General features: G+C 45.2%; 1 protein-coding gene across 2 annotated transcripts in view; it reads left to right on the forward strand.

Annotated features, from left to right (window-relative positions):
• Window positions 1-21,588, forward strand: part of GNAO1 (G protein subunit alpha o1) — a 408,671-nt gene that overhangs the window by 259,371 nt on the left and 127,712 nt on the right. For both annotated transcript variants that reach the window (XM_090063850.1, XM_090063851.1), the window contains exon 4: window positions 15,727-15,887. In XM_090063850.1, the coding sequence (XP_089919976.1) occupies window positions 15,727-15,887 (161 nt within the window). The remainder of the gene's footprint in view (window positions 1-15,726; window positions 15,888-21,588) is intronic.

The following is a 21,588-nucleotide window of genomic DNA, read 5'->3' on the forward strand; positions in this document are numbered from 1 at the left end:
GTGAGGGAGCTGCAGTGCCACCACCCACCACCAATAGCACCAGGATGCAAAGCAGCAGCGAGTCACACTTGCCAGGCAGGAGACACTTGCAGCCCCCCCATGCTGAGCTCCACTACTGCAGTTCATAGCCTCCAGCTATAGCAGCCACCACTGACCCACATTTATAAAGGTGCCAGGATGAGGTGAAGGCCGAGTTCAAGTGCCTGATGCTTCCCCTTGAGGTGGCTCCATTGAGGCAGGGTCGACTTATACACCAGATCTACAAAAATCCTTGTTTGAGCAGAAATATGGGGTTGACTTATACACCACGTAGACTTGTACACCATAAAATATAATAAATAATAGCAAACATGGTATTTTTTAGGCTTTTGCTCATCAAAATGCTGAATGTTATGCAATAAGACACCTTGGCCCCTTTCTTCAGCTGGTGCAAATCACAGAGTTTATCAGAGACATCTCAGCCAAGTCCCTGATTTCCGTGGCATTCTCTTTTACTTTTATTATTTTATCCTACACACTCCTCAACTTTTGGAGAGAAGAAAGATGTTTCAAAAATCTCTAAGCAAGTTGAATAGGATTGGGTTCTAGGTTCAATTTAGCACACCCTTTTTATTCAAGAAAAGCTGTGCTTTATCACGGGGTGGGGTGGGTCCCTCTGTGAAGTAGATCAGATAAAATATTACACGCTACTTGTCCTCTAGAGCTTGTGTTTAGATGAATATCACGGGTGGCTGTACATCAGGAGCTGGGAGGGTTCTGAAGCTACTTCAAAATCTTAGCATCACTGTCCATGACCAGTTGAAAGAGGGAATCTGCACTGTGAGGAAGGTTAAAAAAAATAAAGAAGCAAGAAGAGCCCAGTACAAGCTCCATCTTGCCATGAGATTAGATGGCTCAAGGGATGTACATCAAAGTTGTCTATTTTAACCTGGACTCAGCTGGTAATGACTGAAATTCATCAGTATGAAGAGGTGGCTCACTGGCACATACATGTGCAAGCATGTGGCTACAGTCCCATTTGCAGTATGCAGGAGATGACATCTTATCTTTTTTGGCAACATCAGTTGCAAGGACTAAGTAGACCGCACAGTCCAAACAACTCTCCCACAGCTGAAAGAAGTTAGATCTGTAGCTGCCTGGGATGAACCTGTCATATCACTAAACAGAGGACTTCAATCTGCAGGTCTGTCAACAAAGCACCTCGGTGCCAAGCTGTAGTGCTGATGGGGTCAAGAGATGGATATAGAAAGCAAAATTAAAATGTGAAGGGGCAAGGAGGTATTTATGTCCAAACTGACAAAATGAATAAAATCTCCTGGGCTTGGGTACACTGTCTCAGCTGTTTTACTAGGAGTTAAAACCTTGGAGGCCCAGTGGGAGTCCTACCATTGACTTCATGGTGCACAGGAGCAGGCATATGGGGAAAAGGTGAATAACTAGGATAATTTATTGCAGTACCTCTAAAAAGTCTGACATGCATTAAAAGTAACACTTGGGAAGACAAATGTGATTGTCAGTTTTATTTGACTGAATGGATCAGTTCCACTGGCTTATGCAATCCAGTAAAAGTAATAGATTAATTAAGCTTGACAGCATCATATTCCATGTGGAGAAAGTAACCTACTGGTTTCTTTGCAGAAGCCTAAATGGATATACTCTATATGCTCTGGTAGAAAGCAGAGCAAAAGGAGAAGTCCAAAAAATAGCAATTAGATTCAGACTCATGAGAAAACGATTCTCTCTATTCACTGAACGTATTCAAAATCTCCAGCACACAGAAGCACAATGGGTAGTCACTGTACGTACTTTGCAGTAACTAAATAAACCATTTCTACAGCTTCCTGTGTATTTTAATGTTTTATAAAATTTCACCCTGTACTAGCCATTCAGAACAGTCCCAGTTTGCTAATGGGTGCATAGCTTAGCTTTTTACCTAGGACTTATTTGGGTGTTTTGCCATCATGGTTATAGACTGGGCAGGTAATTTAATATCTCACAGTTTCTGAACTCAGCTGTTTTTGCAAGCTAACACCCAGGTCCCAACTACTTGCAGGGAGTTGGCTTGCAAAATTACTTGCAGGTAGTCAAGTAACTGGGAGCAGCTAAGAGCCAAATAAATTCAGCTTTAGACAGCAAACTTACCCAAGGCATTCAACTGAGATTTGGGTTTGTCCCATTATGAAAAACATTGAGCATTTGACAAAATCCAGGTGAAAATCTACCAGAACTTGCAGATGCCTAAGATTTTACTTTTGTCTCATTTCTACTCTCAAATTTTTCACTAATCAGCCTTCACCTACTACACACACAGCATGTCTACAAAAGACATTTCCTGAGCAGCTGCCTAATTAGCTCCACAGTAAAGTTTCTGCATCTACACCTGCGGCCCTATTAGGCTGCAGTAAACTAATTAACTCCGCCATAAGTTAGTTCTTGTAAACACAAGAACTATCCTATGGCACAGTTTTTTAGGGCACAGCAATATACATGTAGATGCTGACGGGGCTGGCTGGGGCATGGAGAGGCTGCCTGCTGGCTAGCCCTGCACTGAAGCACCCTTGTGCCCCAGCCAGCCTTTCTGCAGCACATTGAGCTGGGTTGGAGCAGTCCCAGGCTGACAGGCTGACCCCCAGGGCTCCTTGCCAGCCAGGGTGCTCCAACCTGGCTCAATGTGCTGCAGTCCTGGATGCACATTCAAATGTGGCACCTGGGAGCAATAAACTTTGGTGCAGTATACACCATTGCTTATTGCTTTGCATTACTTGTGCATGCAGATGTGCCCACAAAGCATTATAGGGCATATGAATGTAATTCTTTTCTGGGCAGAAATATTATATACATATAAGACCTATTCCAATTCCCATAGCAATCAATGCAAAGATTTCTTTAGAACATATCCATAATGGGGCCTGTTGGGAGGTTTTATGTTGTTAGGAGATTGAGATCTTTCTCCTAGCTGAAATTATTTGTCAGAGTAAAATATGTCACTAATATTGCACATTGTAGGGAAAACATAGGTTAAGGGGAGCTCATGTCATGAGCCATTTCTTCTTCTTGGGCTACCTCTGATTAAGCCATTTTATTCCTAGAGCAGCTAGGCTGCTGTTCTCCACTCCACCCTTTCCTAACCACCATCAGGCTTAGTTGTCAAATACTCAAAAAGAAGTTAGTTAGATGTGTGAATGAGAGAACAAACAAAATGGTTACTCCAGTATTACTAATTACTGACAGTGCCGTCCCCACAAACTGTCAGACATAGAGGACTAGTCAGCAGACAAAAGCCATGACAACTGGGTTCATTGTTGGTTTTCTGAGCAAAATCAGAGGCATCAACTTTCCCCTTTTGCCCTTTCTGGAACTGTAATAAGGATGGGTTGAAGAGGGAAGAAGCTTATATTACCTCTGTTGTGCTGCCTGTCCCATAGGAAGCAAAATTAAGGCACTTTAATCTCCTCGGCCATCTTTCACCAATTCACTTCACATTTAAGAAAATACAGGATGAAATTTTGCATTTTTGCAAACCTGCTCGCCTCCCCCAACAAAAAGCAGTTGCAGCAATCTCCAAGGAGCAGCAAGAAGAAGCCAGGAGGTCTGGTGAGCTGAGCAGAATGTCAGGAGACCACTGAGCAGTTCCCTTTCCTTCTGCCCTTGGCTCAGTGATGGAGCAGCTGGGAGACGGTACTTAAAAAGAAGAATAGGGAACAAAAAAATGCTACACCAATCTGTGCTCCAACAGTCCCATGGGTGCTCATCATATATTTTTAGCTCCTGAGGAAAATACCACCATGATATTTATTAAATACAACCCCAGTGGGATGGGAGCTGCTAGGAGTGTTTTGTCTTGTTTTATTTAATTGCTTGCCTCAGTGCAGATGGCAAAGCATGGCGGGAGGCTTAAATCCCATCACCTAAGGAAAAGCAGGAGAACCAGGCCTGGGGGAGGCGTGAGAAGAAAAGTCAGTCAGGCAGTATTTAAAAATCTACCTGCTGGGCTCAGAGGGGGCTGGAGCTGTGAAGGTCATTCACAGTTTGAGCCGCATCCTGGCCAGTGAGAAAAGAAAGGGGTGCCTTCCTTTCTTGGATCATTAATTGCTTGTTAAGTTAGCTAACAAATGCAGATATTGATGGATGGCCCCATGCCCTTTTGGCAGAGGCCTTTTTTAGAAAAAAAAATTGCTTGCTACTTCTGTGCCAATTTAAGCTAAGATTCTTTGGAAGCAGCAGTTCACACAGGAGAGTATGAACTATTTTTATACTTTTTTATTTTGCTACCTGCACAGCAGAAATGTTAAGTGATCTCATCCACAGTTCCCCTTCCTTTGCCCACCAAGGTTCTGACTTCCCTGCATAAGGGCTTTCAGAGCAGCTAGCACAGATGCTTTATCACCCAAAAAGAGACTTTCAGTGGCTTGAGGGGAGCTGCGGTTTCTACTGATTCTCAGTTACCAAAATAATATTGCTGCCCTAACTCTTTGTTTATGCATCTGACCCAAACCAGGATCAAATAGTCACTATAGCCACAGCCTGACCAAGTATCTCTATTTGTTTCTATTTCTGCTGTGTCATCACTGTTCACTTGTATCCTATTGCATCACATTATAAAGAGAGATGTGATTTCTTAAATAAGATATTTTCTCTTAAAAACTAAATCAGAAGTTATTGCATATCCAAATAATGGAAGGGGTGGAAGAGATATTTTTCAGTGTGGAAAGATGACAGTTTTAACCCTCTAAAGCAGGGTGTCAAACTCAACTGCCCCCCTGGCCCAAATCTGGACCCACCAGCAGTGGTCAGATGAATGCCAGGGCCAGCAGCAGCATAGAGTTTAGCAGAGCCATTGCTTTCCCCTTCCCTCTCCCGAGCCCCCTCCCCCCCATCCTGTCAACTTACATCCCCAACAGGGCTCCATACCCAAGCATCTGACAGCAGGCTCCACCCCCATTTGCCCTATCCCTGAATCCCCAGCCCCTGGGGGAGCCCCATGAACAGAGTGGAATGGCCAGATCTGATCTGCATGCCATATCTTTGACACTCCTGCTCTACAGGAAGCAGCTCCTACTTCGGTACACATGACTAAAAGCTGGGAAGGATTGAGGCTTGGGCCCTGTTTTGATGGACTGTGGTATCTTAAATGTGGTTTGACATCACAGTTATGACTTACACCTGGGAGGTATCTGTCATGTAGAATCATAGAACAGTAGAATTGGAAGGGACCTCATGAAGTCATCTAGTCCAGCCCCCTGCTCAAAGCAGGATCATTCTTGACTAAACCACCCCAGCTAAGTCCATCTAACCTGCTCTTAAAAGCTTTCAAGAATAGAGATGCTACAGTCTCTCCGTGTCATCATCAGGTTTTTCCTTATCAGCAAGTTCTTCCTAATATTCAGTCCAAATTTTGGAAGGATGTAGAAGGATCTCAGATCATGTTCCAAACTGAACAACATTTAAGGGTAGAATATTATGTCCCATTGAAGCAACTAGAAAGCTAGGTCAGTTAGACATAATATAAACTAATTACCTGAGTTGGAGTTTGGTTAGCAACAAGTGGTTGCATCCTTCCTCTGGGTGTTTTCTGGGAACGCTTAAAGATCAGAGGTAGCCAGGACTTTATACATTGTGTCACTTGCACTACTTACTAATGCTATACTCCCTGGGACACTGAGGAAAATGAGCATCAGCTGATCACTAGTATCACTTGTATAGCCATTATACTTCCTCTTCTAAGCATCATCCAGGCATGAGTCATGAGATCTAACAAAATCACCATCCAGGATGGACTGGCTATTAGCAGGTTTTGTATTATTTAGTATGTGTGAAGACAGGGAGAGAATTACATACTCTCCATGCTGCAGGAAAATAACACTGATCATTTATGAATATTCACTGGAATTGAGAAGACCTCCTGGGTAGAAAAACAAAACAACTACTGAGATAAACTGAATTTGCAAGACCCTCCATTTGTTTTGCCATTGGGATGTAAGCCATCAACACTGTTTCTGGAATTGATGGAGATGGTCCACAGAGATAGAAATGTTTCCAGACACCAAATACACATTTTATATAACTTGGGAGAAAGACCTTATTCATAAAGGCCTTAATTCATAAAGAATTCAGCCCATTACATTTTATGTACTGATGTCTCCAGAAAGTCTTTATGTGCTGAAGGTGTCAACTGCTGAAGACATTAACACCATTCTTCGATGCTAAACTCTTTGGTAACTTATGTCTCCAGTACATTATCTTCGTGCACTGAGGTTTTCAGCAATTTGAGTGTTGGGCTCATTAAGTCTTGCAACAATGATTTTCAGGAACAGCTCAGCATTACAGAGCACTATGGAAGCAATTTGATCCTGTGAGATCTCTAGGAGACATCAGAATCTTACTGATGAACCATACTTGTAGAGCCTGCCAAAGACTCTTTGTCCTTTCCCTCTCCACACTTGTAATCCAAGTAGTTTTGTCAAGTCTTTACATAGATATGACTATCAGCAGGTCAATATACCTCTTTCCCACCTCTCCCGCCCCCACCTCTACAGATGCACAAGGGATGAGGAACATCCTGGGGTTCTCGATCTTTTCAGACTTGAGGTACTCCTCCTTTAACTCTAGATATCACTCCAAATGTTGTGAATTGAGCAGGATGCCATTTCAAAAATGAATATTTTTATTACGGTGCTTACCGCCTTGCAGAGGAGCCAGGTAGCCAGGGCAGAACAACAACCAGGTAAGGACAAGCGTGAGCCTGCATTTATCTCCTCATATCTTGCAACACCCTGCAAAAGATCTCACCGCACCCCAGGTTCCCCTGGTTGTAAATCACTGTTATAAATGCAGGATAAAGCAGAATCTTAACCTTTATGTACTAAGGCCACATACTAAAGAGCAATGGAAGAAGTAACTAGGAAGCTGGTGGGAGGCAGCTGGAAGTAGATTGACTATACTCAAAAAATGGCTATCATTTCCTCTGGCCACCTTAAATATCAAAATTGCAGTTTTATCATCAGGAACAGAACGCTTTAAAGTTGTTTTTGGCAATGTCATTTCTGTCATGGGTGATGTAATGACCGATAATAACACTTTGTACTATTCTTCTATGTTGGAATGACTGTGATAGTTAGTATCCTCAGAGGTTTTCTCATAATCCATTTTGGTGTGGAGGTAGCGGGAAATGGGAACATCAAAGCATACACTCAGTTCCATCCTTCTTCCAACGCTGCCAAGGCTCAAAGCTTCATTTCTGTTGTCATGTCTGTAGGAGAATCAAACAGGTTTGAGCACCATTACCACTTAGATGATGCCAACACAACTGCCAAAGAACTCCCACTCCACTCAGGACTCAGCAGGGTTATAAATGCAGCCATGCACTCCTTGAGAGGCTTTTCCTTCATTCAGCTACACTTGCACAGTTTACCCTGCAGAACTTGCAGAGCTACCACTGTAAACCTGGTAGATGTGAGGGTAGCAAATGAGACAAAGGCAGAATTTGGAATTTCTTGACTTCAGTGGATTAAATCAGGCAATATTTGTTTGCAGAGGCTGCATCCAGACAAGCAGGGGTGTGCAGATTGTGGTGCGAAAGATCTCTTTGTGGTGGCACAAACTGCATGCAGTGAACATTGAAATCTACTCCACACTGCAGATTTGCAGTGCAGGGAAAAAATTTGCTCCTGGGATTTCCAGAAAGAAAGTGGCATGAAGAAACCCTGGTGGGCTTTAAACTAGGCTTGTCGGGGGAAGGGGAAGATGAGGGCAGAGGAAGTCTTGGACCACTAAACCAAGCGGCACTCACAAGTACAACCCAGCCTAGACTGACGAGCAGAACAAATACCCAGGTAAGCAACAGGGGCCAGTGCGCACATCTTCAGGAGGCCTCAAGTGCCTGTACACAAACGCTCGTAGTATGGGAAACAAGCAGGAGAAACTTACCCTCCTGCTAGCTGACACCAACCCAGACATAGTGGGGCTCACAGAAACATGGTGGGACCCAATGCACGACTGGACAGCGAATATTAAGGCTGTACAGGAGGGACAGGACAGGGAGGAAAGGTGGGGGTGTGGTGCTCTACATTAAGGAGCAATACACATCCTGATCAAGTAGCACAGGGTCAGAGGAGGGGCACACTGAAGTGCTCTGGGTTAGAATACAAGGCAGTCGAAGGGAAAGGGACTTAACGGTGGGGGTCTACTACAGACCTCCCAAACAAGGGGAAGAGCTCGACCAGGAATTCTTAAGTCAGCTCACAGAGGTAGTTAGGTCAAAGGACGTGGTCATCATGGGTGACCTGAACTCTCCAGACATCTTCTGGGAAGAGCAGTCAGCCAGGTCTGACCGCTCATGTAGGTTCCTAGCCAAAATGCAGGACCTCCATCTAACCCAGGAGGTGCACAGCCCCACCAGGGGAGACACCTTGTTGGACCTGGTGCTGGCCATAGGCAACGACCTGGTGAGGGGGCTGTGGGTACTCGACCACCTGGGCGACAGCGATCATCGCCTGCTGGAATTCGCCACCCAGCGCAAGGTGGCAAAGGCCTGCAGCAAGGCAGCAGCCCTAGATTTCAGGAGGGCGGACTTCAGTGAGCTAAGGAGAATATTCAGGGAGGCACTGAGGTCCCGGAGGGGAGGGGAGTCAGGTGTCCAAGAAGAGTGGTCGCTCCTTAAGGAGACAATCCTCCAAGCCCAAAGGGAGGTAATCCCAACATGGATCAAAGGGAGCAGGGGGGTATAAAAGCTCCCATGGTTCACCAAAAGCATCCAGAAATGTCTCCTAACTAAAAGGGAAGCATACACCCAATGGAAGGGAGGAGCCATCACCAGGGAGGATTATACTGCAGTTGCTTGGGGCTGCAGGGCGGCAGTCAGGAAGGCCAAGGCGGAGATGGAACTGGGACTAGCTACCCGGATCAAGGACAACAAGAAGTCCTTTATAAAATACATAGCGGGCAAAAAGAAGGTACTGAGTAACGTGGGGCCCCTGCAAGACACGCTAGGAAATCTGGTCATCATACCAAATGACAAAGCTAACCTATTTAACAATTTCTTTGCCTCCATTTTCCTGAGCAGGGACCAAATCAGCCCCCCCACCGGGACCCCCTCAGGCCCCAGGGGAGGTGCACCTAGGCCAAGGGTCAGTGAGGATCTAGTCAGAGAACTTCTGGAGGGGCTAGACATATTTAAATCAGGTGGTCCAGACGATCTCCACCCCAGAGTACTGAGGGAATTAGCTGAAGTCATTGCGGGACCCCTGGCATGGCTTTATGAGCACTCATGGTGCTCTGGTGTGGTGCCAGAGGACTGGAAGAGGGCCAACATGGTTCCCATCTTCAAAAAAGGGAGGAAGGAGGACCCAGGAAACTATAGTCCAGTTAGTCTTACCTTGATCCTGGGTAAGCTTTTTGAGAGAATTATCCTGGCACATGTCCACAAGGGGCCAGCAGGGGCGGTTATGCTTAGGGGCAACCAACACAGTTCATTAGAGGCATGTCCTGTCAGACCAACCTGGTGGCCTTCTATGACCAGGTCAGAAAATCCTTAGATGCAGGGGTAGCAGTGGATGTAGTCTTTCTGGACTTTAGGAAGGCCTTCTTACCCCATTCTTATTAAAAAATTGGGAGATTGTGGTGTCGACACCTACACAGTCAAATGGGTCACCAACTGGCTGGAGGGCCGCACCCAGAGAGTGGTGGTGGATGGGTCATTTTCGATCTGGAGGGATGTGGGCAGTGGGGTTCCCCAGGGCTCAGTCCTCAGGCCTGCACTGTTCAACATCTTCATCAGTGACTAGGATGAAGGGGTAAAAAGCACCCTGATCAAATTTGCTGATGATACCAAGATGTGGGGGGATGTGGGCACACTAGAAGGGAGGAATAGGCTGCAATTGGACCTAGACAGGTTCTGAGGGTGGGCAGATGAGAACAGGATGGGTTTCAATACTGACTAGTGCAAGGTTATGCACCTGGGGAGGAAGAACCAGCAGCATACCTACAGGATGAGGAACTCCCTTCTCACCAGTGCGAAGGCAGAAAAGGATCTTGGAGTCATCATTGATGCCAAGATGAACATGGGCCAGCAGTGTGGGGATGCAGTCAGGAAGGCCAACCGCACCTTGTCATTCATCCACAGATGCATCTCAAGCATGTCCAAGGAGGTAATACTCCCCCTTTATGCGACACTGGTCAGGCTGCAGCTGGAGTACTGCGTCCAGTTCTGGGCACCACACTTCAAGAGGGATGTGGACAACATGGAGAGGGTCCAGAGGAGGGCCAGTCACATGTTCAGGGGGCAGCAGGGGAGGCCCTACGAGGAGAGGCTATGGGACCTGAACCTATTCAGCCTCCACAAGAGAAGGCTGAGGGGGGATCTAGTGGCCTGTTACAAACTAGTCAGAGGGGATCAGCAGGCACTGTGGGAGTCCCTGTTCCCCCAAGAACTACCAGGAGTGACTAGAAATAACAGTCACAAGCTGGCAGAAGGTAGATTCAGGCATCAGGAGGCGCTACTTCACTGTCAGGACGTCTAGGATCTGGAACCAATTTCCAAGTGAAGTGGTGCTGGCTCCTACCCTGGGGGCTTTAAGACAAGCTAGATGAACACTTTGCTAGGGTCGTTTGACCCCAGTACTTTTTCCTACCAAGGCAGGGGGTCGGACTTGATCTGCTCAGGTCCCTTCTGACCCTACAAACTATGAAACTATGAAGTGGAAAGAAGGTGGCATGCCACACACTACAATAGTGTGCACCAGAACAAATGGAGACTTGATCCTCCAGGGAGATGCTCTGGCAGCTGGCTAGAGTATCTCTACTATTTCATTTGTGCCCTAGCTGCTTTAAATGCCGGGAGCCGGGAGGAGCTCAGAAAAGGCAGTTTGCCGGAAGTAGGACAGTTTGTCCCTCAACACAGACCATGTGTAGGGGCGGGCACTAATGCTCAAAGTAGCAGCATATATTTGAGGCGCTATTATTTTTCCTGCTGCAAGTGCATGTCCCTGCTCATCTGGATGTAGCTAGAGGATGGAATTCCATGGAAGTTTCAGGGACAGATTTGGATTCAGAGGGCTTAAATTTTCCTGGTATGTATTTATCTTTCTGAAGTCAGTAGTTTATGCTGAGGATCTTCCCCCTCACCTGCTAATAGGCAAGCTACCTTGTGGACTCTATACTTTCCCCTGCTATCTTGCCACTCCTACCAGTTTTCTGTAGTAACTCACCTCACTTTATCACTGACTGCAAGGTGCCTTATCTTGTTATCCTTCCCCACCAGCTGCCACAGATGCTGCTGTCTGAAGCTCAATTAATGCAACAGCTTTGACAGGAATAACCAAATGCTGGGCAGTTGATGCGCTAGAGCAGGGGCAGGCAATTATTTTGGGCAGAGGGCCACTTACCGAGTTTAGGCAAGCTGTTGAGGGCCACATGGATAGCCCTCCCCCTTGACAGGTGACCCACCCCCTGGTCTCCATCTTGTCACCAGAAGTCCTACCCCCTAACTCCTGACCTTTGCTGCCAGAAGTCCCTCCCCTTGCCCCCAGAAGTACTTCTTTCAGCAAGGGGTTTTGTCATCTCAGAATGAAGAAAACACCAAGTTATATTCTAAAAGAAAACATCTACAACGTTCTTTAATTTGATTTCAAAAAATATTTTTGTCCTGATTTTGTGTTTGTATAGTGTTCATAGAGGTGATTGCACAGTAGCTTAAATGAAGCCTTATTCTTGTATGCTGTGGGGGTGGGTATAGATTTGTGGGGGCTATGGGTGTGTGGGGCAGGGCATGGGTGTGTCTGTGGGGGTGGATAGATGTGGGGGGGTGAGGGAGCATGTGGATATGTTGAGTGTGGGTGGGTATGGGGTTTTTGGGGTGTTGTATGGGGGGAGGGTGGCTGGTATGTGTGAGGGGGTCTGGGTGTGGGGGTCTGCATGTATGGAAATGCAAGGGGGGTTGTGGGTGCACGTGTATAGAGGGTTGTGCATGTAGGACTTACCCTATGAACACACCCTCTGTCCCTGCCTACACACACATGCACACACTCTGCCTCCACATACACACACACACACCCTCTGCTCCTGCCCACAAACAACCCTCCAGCTCCTGATCCCAGGGTACTGGCACATACCATGCTCCCCAGTCTGGCAATGCAGCCCGGGGCCATGTGGTGCTGGAGCAGTGCAGGGGCAGGAAGGCAGGGAAGTGGCTGCGGGTGGAGCGGGACTGGGCTGCTCAGTCCTGCTGGCTCCCCCTGGGTCCTATTGCCCCTGGCTCCTGTCATCTTTGACAGGAAGCCAGGAGCAAATAAATATTAATCTACTAAATTTTTTAGGGGCCCTGCAGGCCAGATAGAATGGCCTGGTAGGCTGGATCTGGCCCTTTGCCCACCCCTGTACTGCAGCCTTTCCCTGGGACAAAACCTAACCACTTGAGACAGCATGTTACAATCCAAGGTCACTCATGAGGTACACCAAGGCCAGAGACCACATCAAGAAATTAATTGTAAAATCATTATGAACCACTTTCTCAGCAATCCTACATTGTATGAGCTCTCACAAGAGTGAAAGATAGTCTGCAATGTTTGTGTTTCAGTACAGAAACATTCAGGAATCTAGACAACAAAAGAAAAATGTCCCAAAATGTCTTTCAGCTGAACAAGGGCAAGTAGTTTTCAGCGCAGTGGACTGAAACTTGACCCATTCACATTTATCCCATGATGCAAAAGCCAAGCAGAAAGCCTATTAACCACTTAAATACTTCTTTTGCCTTGTTTGAGTGATGCCTTATTCTGATTGCCTGTTCAGGAGTGAAATGTATGTAAGATTCACTTGTTCATCCCAAATCATCCACATAAAGCTGCATGACTGAAACAGACATTTTCTAGATGCAGAAAATTCCTCTTGGTGCAAAACTTTAAGAGAACAGAGATGTAACCACAATAGAGAACTCATGTGGTCCACTGGGAGACTGTATTCACTAGTTCTGCTTCCAGAGAGATGAGTTCAGATTCTAGGCTTTACTTGCTAACCTAGCCTACACAAATAGAACATTCTGCTGAAGTGAATGAAAATACTCCATATTTGCTCTAGTGTAAATGAGACCCAATTCTGGCTAAATTCCCTAGTGACTTTAATACCCAACATCATTAGCATTCTGTCCTTGTAAGACACTCAGGACTGTGGTAGGTGGTAGGGTTGAGAAGTGCTGGCAAAACCAGCCAACTGGAACAGAGAATAGATAACAGTGGCAGGTGAACATATATATCAAGCCATAATTAAGCCAGGAGCTGCTGATGGAGAGCGAAGTGCATTGACAGTAGTTTCCAAGATTTTTACTGCATGCAGGACCCTAGCAAGGATTGCTAGTCTCTTTCTTTCAAGAACACCAATTTCCTTCTAATCATTTTTCTTTAGAAAATGAAAAAAGAAAGTTACCTGTTATTAAATGCCCAGAGACAAATCTATGAAACTGGATAATAGGGAACCCCTGCTGGAATTAGTGTGTGAGCAAAGGACTGCAAATTGACAAATAGGGATGAGATCTTGGAACCATGCAGTTTTTTTGTTCTTTCTCTTTTTCATGTTCAACTCAGCTAGCATCAATTAACTTTTATTCATACTTCTAGGAAAATATTGTCCATGATGAGCTCCCAACCATCCCTGTATAGCACACAACAGCCATAACAAAACAAGTGGTATGGGAACCCTCTCTTTCTTTTATAGTCAGTCATATGGGGTGCTTCTCCTCTAAGCAAAATCCAACAGGATGTAGCAGTTCCCAAACAATGGGTCACAAGCCCAAATGGATTCTTGGCACCTGAAGAGTGAGGCACACTGAAATTCAGTTATAGTGGTTGGACCACTGAAAGCGGTGTGTGTGGCCATTGAAAAAGTGGGGAACTGCTGCCCTATGGACTGCTCAGCAAACAGATTCCAGTTTGTGAAGCCAAGAGGAGAGTATCTTATATATTAACATATCCCCTGAGATCCTCACTAGAAGCATCCTGACTCCACCAGATCCTAGTACTCTGTTGCAGCTTTGTATTTACCAGGGCTGTGTGAAGCTTCGGTCCCCAATTCAATTCAATTTTCAATGTTGAAAAAACATTTAAAGCTATGTCTATGTCCAGATCGCTGATTCTTTGAATCAGCGTCAGATCTTCAGATTCAGATTTGGCCAAATCAAATCAGGGACAGAGATCTGAATCAACAAATCGAATCCCTGTCCCTGATTTGGGCTGAATCCAAATCCGAATCAAATAGGGCCCACTTCGCACACCCCTACTATTTACCTTTGTGGTGGTGTATAAAATGTGTTAGAGAGTGCCTCTGAATTGCAGTGTTTGTCCAGGGGACAGATATGTTTGCCTCTGTATGTTTCTAGCCTTCAGCACCTCTGAAGATACTGCCAAGTACAATGTTAGCTGCTGTAGTAGTCACATTTGCTGCCTGAGGACTAGATATGGGCCAAAATAGCCAGTGGAGGGCAATGACTTCCAGTTGCTGCTGACCTAGGTTGGATTTGAACAGGTGAGCTAGCTGAGAAAAGCTCTAAAATCCCTGAAAAAATCCCCTATATCTTGTCTTCACCATTTCATGCTGTATAAAGTCTGTCTTAGTGCTGGATATTCTGGCAGATGAGAAGGTTGTTGTCAATTAGTGAACTGACGTCAGTCTGCACCTGCAGTTTAGAAGCATGCAGCTGATTGAGTTTGACAGTAAACCTAGCCAGTTTCAGGGCACTCTAGGTAGGAGATGTTGGCTCAGCAGTCTTTTTGAACTGTGCAGTTGGCAGGGAGATCAGATCAGACATTTGAGCAGTGATGTACAAACCTACACAATCAAAGGGGCAAAAGTACAAGTTAATGAAGAACTATAGTTGTTATGTCCTCTTCTTGTTGTAAGCTAATTATTACAGGGACTTGTTATAGAATACAAGCTAAGATAACCTGGACAGCTTTAGCAAAAAGAACAGCAGCATTATGCACTGGACACAAGCAGAAACAAGTGAACAAGGGCTTTCTTAGGCAAGTGGTTTCCAATCTACTTGGTATACAGCAGACTAACATCTCAACTGCCATGCCCAGTGCAACCATGGGAGTGGGGCAGAATCTTGCATGACTCTGAAACATTGTCTTACGAAGTCCAGTATGAGTAAAAACATTCACTTTGGTGATCTCCTGTTACCTGTCCCCTATTCATCTGATATGATACCGGATATAATCTGATTGGGAGACAGGTAACAGGAGAACACCAAAGTCCAGCCAGTAGGCTCAGAAGCAGAGCTGGGGAAATAATAGACTGTTGGTTCTGTGGCTGAACAGAATAACTTGGGGCATAAGGCTGGTTTAGGAAGACAGAAGACAAGTACATTTTCAGTTGTTTTATGGGAAGAAAAGGGGAAAAAAATCAAGTGTTGGTCACCTAAATCAAATTATTCTGTTTTCAGGTCCTCTAACCCTATGTTTACCCCTTCTTTTTTAATTTAGATGAAATGCAAAATGTAAAATGCCATTTTGAAATAAAAAGCAAAAATATTTTTGTTTCAAACATGCTGAAATGAAGCATTTCGGCCTTGCTGACATGAAATTATTTATTTATTTAGAACACCTGAGAAAAAACATTTCAATATTTGGAAAATAAGGAATGTAATTTTTTACCAGATGAATTTATGAACTATCTTGAATTCTCAGGAAGAGAACAATTCTCTGCTTCCAGAATGTGACCAGTTGCTTCTTTCCCTTCTAGGCTGATGCTAAGATGGTCTGCGACGTGGTAAGTCGGATGGAGGACACAGAGCCCTTCTCTCCAGAGCTGCTGTCAGCTATGATGAGACTCTGGGCAGATTCTGGAATCCAGGAATGCTTCAATCGGTCCCGAGAATATCAGCTTAATGACTCTGCACAATAGTAAGTATCCCATTGTATAGTTTTATATATCAAGAGGAAGGAAAACACTGGATTTGGACATAGTAAGAAGTGGCATTTAAGATACTTTATAATGTGTAAAAGTTGCCATTTAAAGATTAGGATAAGCACTTTGTTCAAAGCTACTGAAAGTTTAAGTATCTTGCAGAACTTATACAGATTTAATTCTGACCCATCAGAAGCCAACCTCTTTGCCACAGTAAGTCTCCCCAAGATGTGATCTGGATACTGTAAAATGGCTGACACCAAGTAGGTTTCTACAAACCTAGGTACAGGAAGTGAACTGGATCCATTCATGTGATCAATAGACCACAAACATCGCTGTTTGATTATAGGATAATTTGTATACTTGCTTACTATGGCAAATTGTATCATAAGATAGTTAAGTTAGTGTTCACCTTCCTAGCAGAGCTTGCATATTATACTGATAGGCATTTCAGAAATTCAGAGAGAGAATGATGGAGAGATTATAGCAAAGAGCATATTAACTCTGCTTTTGCAATGGTATTCTTATCTGTGTATTATTATTATTATTATTATTATTATCGCCAAATTGATTTGGACATAGACACAGCTTTAAGAGTTTTTTCTACATACCTGTAGGTATCAGGGGGCTCTGAACGCTGCGGTGCTGGGGCAGATGCAGCATCCCACAGAAGCAGGGGGGGCTCCCCAGTGTGCTTGGCAGCAGGCTCAGTAGTGGACCAGAAGCACTTCCTGCTCCACCAGGCAGCATGCAGGAGGGCCCCTATGCCCCCTTTGGCTCACCAACTGGTGCCTTCTGGGTCTGGGGGGGGCACCTGGGGTCCCTCTGCAGCCAATCACTGAGCTGAAGGGGCACGGGGGGCCCACCAGCACGCTCCCTGGCAAACCCAGAAGTGGACCGGAAGTACTTCCAGTCCACTTCCATGTTTGCTGCTGAGCACGCTGAAGAGCACCCCCATGCTCCTGTGGAATGCTGCATCTGCCCCAGCATCACAGCGATCGCAAGCCTCACTGCTACCTCAAGGTATGTAGAAAAAAACTTTTCAAGCTGTCTCTGTGTCCGAATTGCTGATTCACCAAATCAGCATTGAATCTTCAGATTCGTATTTGGCCGAATCGAATCGGGGCAGTGATCCAAATCAATAGATCGAATCACTGTCCCTGATTAGGGCCAAATCCAAATCGAATAGGATCTGTTTTCCACAGCCCTAATTAGTAGTACTACTTCTCATTTAGTTAGTTGATACTATACCACTAGTAGTACTAATAGTACAGTGCTACGCCACTAGTAATACTGCTTCTCATTTAGTTGGTCAGTACTACACCACTACACGCACTTCACGAATGGAAAGTCAGGTGGACCACAATCATTAAACTGTCCCCCAAACCCGCACAAATCTGAGCCTGTTTTAAATTATTTGCAATATAAATGATTTGCTATGACATTGTACTTGGGGCCAGTGTACATCCTCTTAACTTGAAGTCCACCCAAATTTACATCCCTAGCTATACCACTAATATGTATCAATCATCAGAATAAAGTAGTTCTAAAGGCCTTCATTCTTTCTACTTTTTTGTCATGGCTGCAGCCACTTTGGCTAGAGAAAATTTGTCTGGCCTCTCCCTTAAAATCCAGAATGTGATTTTTGTTGTGGCTGCAGAGTTGTTTCCCTGAATTCAATACTATCCTTAGTTTAACTATCTAACCTAGTGAAGTCCTTAACATTTTCAGATCTGATGATGTTTAGGAGCCTCAGGTGGTTCAGTCACCATGAGCAGAAACCATATCACAGGGCAAGGACACCAACTCCCCAATACAGCCCTAGGCCCTGGTACATTGCACCTGATGGTAACACACGTGATATCTCAGTTGGAACTTATTAATGTCAAAAGAGTCCCCTTTTAAGGGTATATTTTTTTCATTTAATCCTTGAACACTTCTGTTCCTGTTGTTGATAACAGATTTCAATCATCAATCACTGCAGAAATCATTTTCTATTTAGGATAACTCTAGATCAGGTCAGAACTATCCCAGAGTTGGCAGATAAGAACCAGCCTGCACCCCTAGAGAGGTGAGAGCACTTAAAGTTTGGGCCATCTTTGTTTTAAATGGTTACCCTGAGATCTTTTTAGCAAAGTAAACTTTACATACGGTAATAAACTTCCTATGGCAGGTTGGCCCACAGCACTTAGCAAAACAATGAATTATAGTCTGATAGTACAATGAATATAGTAATATGCAAGTAGAGCAGCATGATACTTTTTGGGGGCTGCCACCCCAGAACCCTGCTGGGGCCTGCGCTCTCCCTCTGGTAGTTCCCCTTTAAGGGAGTGTTCCCATAGGCTTCAAAGCACTTGTCAGGGCCGTAGCTGTGACAGCTGAGGCCCCCTTTTCCTCTCGGCTGTACACTCAGCTTTGGTCTCCTGTTTAAGACCTCAGTTCCCAGGTATTGGCCCCACCTTGGTGGCAGCCCCTCCTACAGCTCCAATCTCACCATGCCAGTCTCCACCCCTCTAGTTTAGAACTAGGTTTTAACACTCCTTGTTCATGGCCTCATCCACTCCTGTAGCTGCAATCTGGTCTTCCAGTATCAAGTTCAAACAGAACAAAACCACAAGAAAGCTGCATTACAAAAACAAATAGTGTCCCTTCTTGGGGTAAATGTTGCCTACAGGCCCTACATCCATAAGACCCATCTCACTCCATCTTCCCTGGGTGGCTTGTCTACCTCCAGCAGCCCCTCGCTCCCGGGAGCTCCTCTCCCTGCCACAGGCAGGGGCAGCTCCCCTTGCATGGTCAGAGCCTGAGCTTAAATCTCCCAAGCCCAGCCTTCTTCGTGCCATGTGACTGGGTCTTCTGCACCCAGGGACCAGGTACAGCTAGTTGCTTCATTAGCAACCTGGCCTTATTAGTCCCTGGCTCAGTCCACCTGGGATGCTACTCCTTACTACCTGTTCTGACCCTGGGTTTCCTACCCTCTCAGGCCCTTGTAGTAACATGGCCAGGGGTTCCCTGTTACAAGCAGCCAGTGTGGGTAGAATATTTAGAATAATTCAGTATTGACATAACTGTTCATACTGGAAGTGGTAGAAGAGCTATCCCAATGACAAATACTTGTTGAAAATCCCAAATTATCTGACCAACTTAGGTATTTCTAAGGGAGCAGTTAGTTTCTGCTCATAATAGTTCAGACATTGCCTAGGCCATTACAACATGTCTTGTTAAATGAAGGGATGTTAGCCAGGTCACTCTGATTTCCTTGTCTAATCCAAGTAGCATGATATCTCTAACTTGCATATAAACATTCCTGAAGATCCTGGGGAACTTGAAACGGAACAGGTCCATTACACTACTTGCTAGGCTCAGTGGCCAATGCAGCATTATTTTGTACCTCCTAGCATCTAACATTTTGTTCCATAAAATACGAAGTTTCTCAAGCACTGGATCTTCTGCTGCTTCCCATAAAAGATTAATCCACAACCTAATCTAGGGTTGTCCAACTTCTGAGACATGGGGCAGAGGGGAAGAGGTGTGAGCCCTACAGATCCCCAAGCCATACACCAGTGTGGGCTGCACACTGCAGGGGTGGCCCTCACAAGTTCTCTCTGGCTGCTCAGGTAGCTGCACCTCCTTTTCACCACACACATAGCATGGGCAACCCAGCTCCTTTCCTGGCCACACAGGCAACATGGTCTCTCCCCAAGCCTACTGTGCAGGGGCAGGGGGCAGGAAGCAAAAGCCAGAAGAAAGAGGGGGAGTCAGAGCCCCAGACCTCTGTAGCAATAGGAACGAGCAAAGGAGCAGTGGCTGGGCAGGAGCCCATAGGCCACATGTTAACCCCTTGCAGGTTGCATAAGGTCTGTGGGCCACCAATTCAACAGCCCTTATCTAATCAGTAGCAAAGAGAGATACCAGCATGCATTACAATGTAAGTTTTCAGAAGTGTAAGTTCAGCCCAGTAGTCAGATTTACCCTGTTATATGTTCCTAAACATGGTGCGAGTAAAAAGTAGCAACCTCTCCTCTATCATAGATGGACAGAAAAGACCTAGGTTCCCACATCACTCATTTACACTTATACATAAAAGTTTGACCTTTTCATCCTTTTTAACATATAAATTGGTCTGTCTTTACCAAGCATCTCACAACAGTGCTGAGGAAGAAATGGGGAAAAGCATAATTTACCAGGGAGAAAATGAGACAGAAGCAACTGATGTTCTGTAAAGAGCCTTTAGCATCTTAGACAGCTTCTCCCATAAAGAGTAAAAAAACAGGGAAAAGAAAGAAAGGGAAGGACATTAACATACTACAGATGCTTTTCACAATTGTTATTTGGGGTGGGGGGGCTGGTTCTCATTGGTGCCACAGGCAAATTTGTAGGTGGATCGAGTTCTGGATTTCTGATCTCTTGATTTTGTTTTCACTTACTCCTACAAAAGCCATTTCTTTCTTGTTTTAATGCCTGGGCGGTATATGTACCCTTGCTCACAAAAGAAAAATCTTGGGAATACTGAAGTCATCTTCTTACTCAGCAGGATGCTGTCAGCTAGAGCGTGTGTGACCCACATTTGCTCTCAAAAGTCAACAAAATAAGGGTTTTCACTGAGTTTCTTTGGATCAGATTAAAAAGTTTCCTAGTATTGGATTCCTAACTAGACAGGGTCAGCTAAATGCACCACACAGAACAGACCTGATTTCCATCATACACATTGGACACCTACTTTGCAAGCACTTGGGAGAGTCAAACCTATGGGATGTGTGCTAAAAAATGGAGTACCACCTGTGCCTGGTCACATAGGGAGCAGGCACATCCAATATGTAGGTGACAAAGAAAATGAGTTATTGTACATACATGGAAGGACCAGGATCCATTTCAGAAGGACTCAGAAATCCCAGTTATGCTAATCCTGGGGGTGTCCAGACACACATGAATGTTTGGTTCCCCAGGGATAACTAGCAGCAGCACACCTTGCACCACAGCTATTCGTCCCCAGGAAATGCCTGTGCCACATATACTTTGGTGCACAGCAAATTATTCCAGGTGGAGTAGGGGAGGCTGTGGCCAGCACTAGGCTGGCCTCAGCAGCCTTACCTGGGATCCTGGGACCTTCCTGGGGCTGCAGCCATGGCAATTCTGCCACATGGAGCCTGGCCAGCAGCCACAGCACAGCTCCAGGTGGCCTGACTCCACTTTTCAGCAACACATACTACCTGAGCATGTGCTGTGCCATTTTTTTCCACAGGTTTTTTTACCCCTATATCCAGAGGTCAAAAAAACCTGCGGGGAAAAAAAACTGGCACAGCACACGCTGGGGCAGTGCGCCCTTGCAGCATGTAGAACACCAGACTGTGCAGTATGTGGTGCTGCAAACATGTTTACCGTGCCTTTGAGTTCTATCTTGGTGTGGACAGACTAACACTAAGAGGTAGAGGGCAATTCATTCTGTAACTCGGGTACACTCAAGGGTGTGCCCTATTCTCAAAAGAATGGGATGGGTAGGCAGGAGGGGGTGCTGTGAGAGGGATGCCAGAATTCTGGGCTGATCCCTCTTTCCTCTGTAGAGTTAGCCCAGGCCCAAAGTTCTTAACTATATACAATTTATTGAGTTACCAACATTTATATATAAAACTCTTTAAGATAGATATAATTACAGATATAGATACAAAGATGCATATAAAGATCTGTTGGCAAGAGGAA

The sequence above is a fragment of the Crocodylus siamensis genome, chromosome 9 (assembly GCF_052110815.1).
Source record: "Crocodylus siamensis isolate JL-2025a chromosome 9, ASM5211081v1, whole genome shotgun sequence".
NCBI lineage: Eukaryota > Metazoa > Chordata > Crocodylia > Crocodylidae > Crocodylus > Crocodylus siamensis.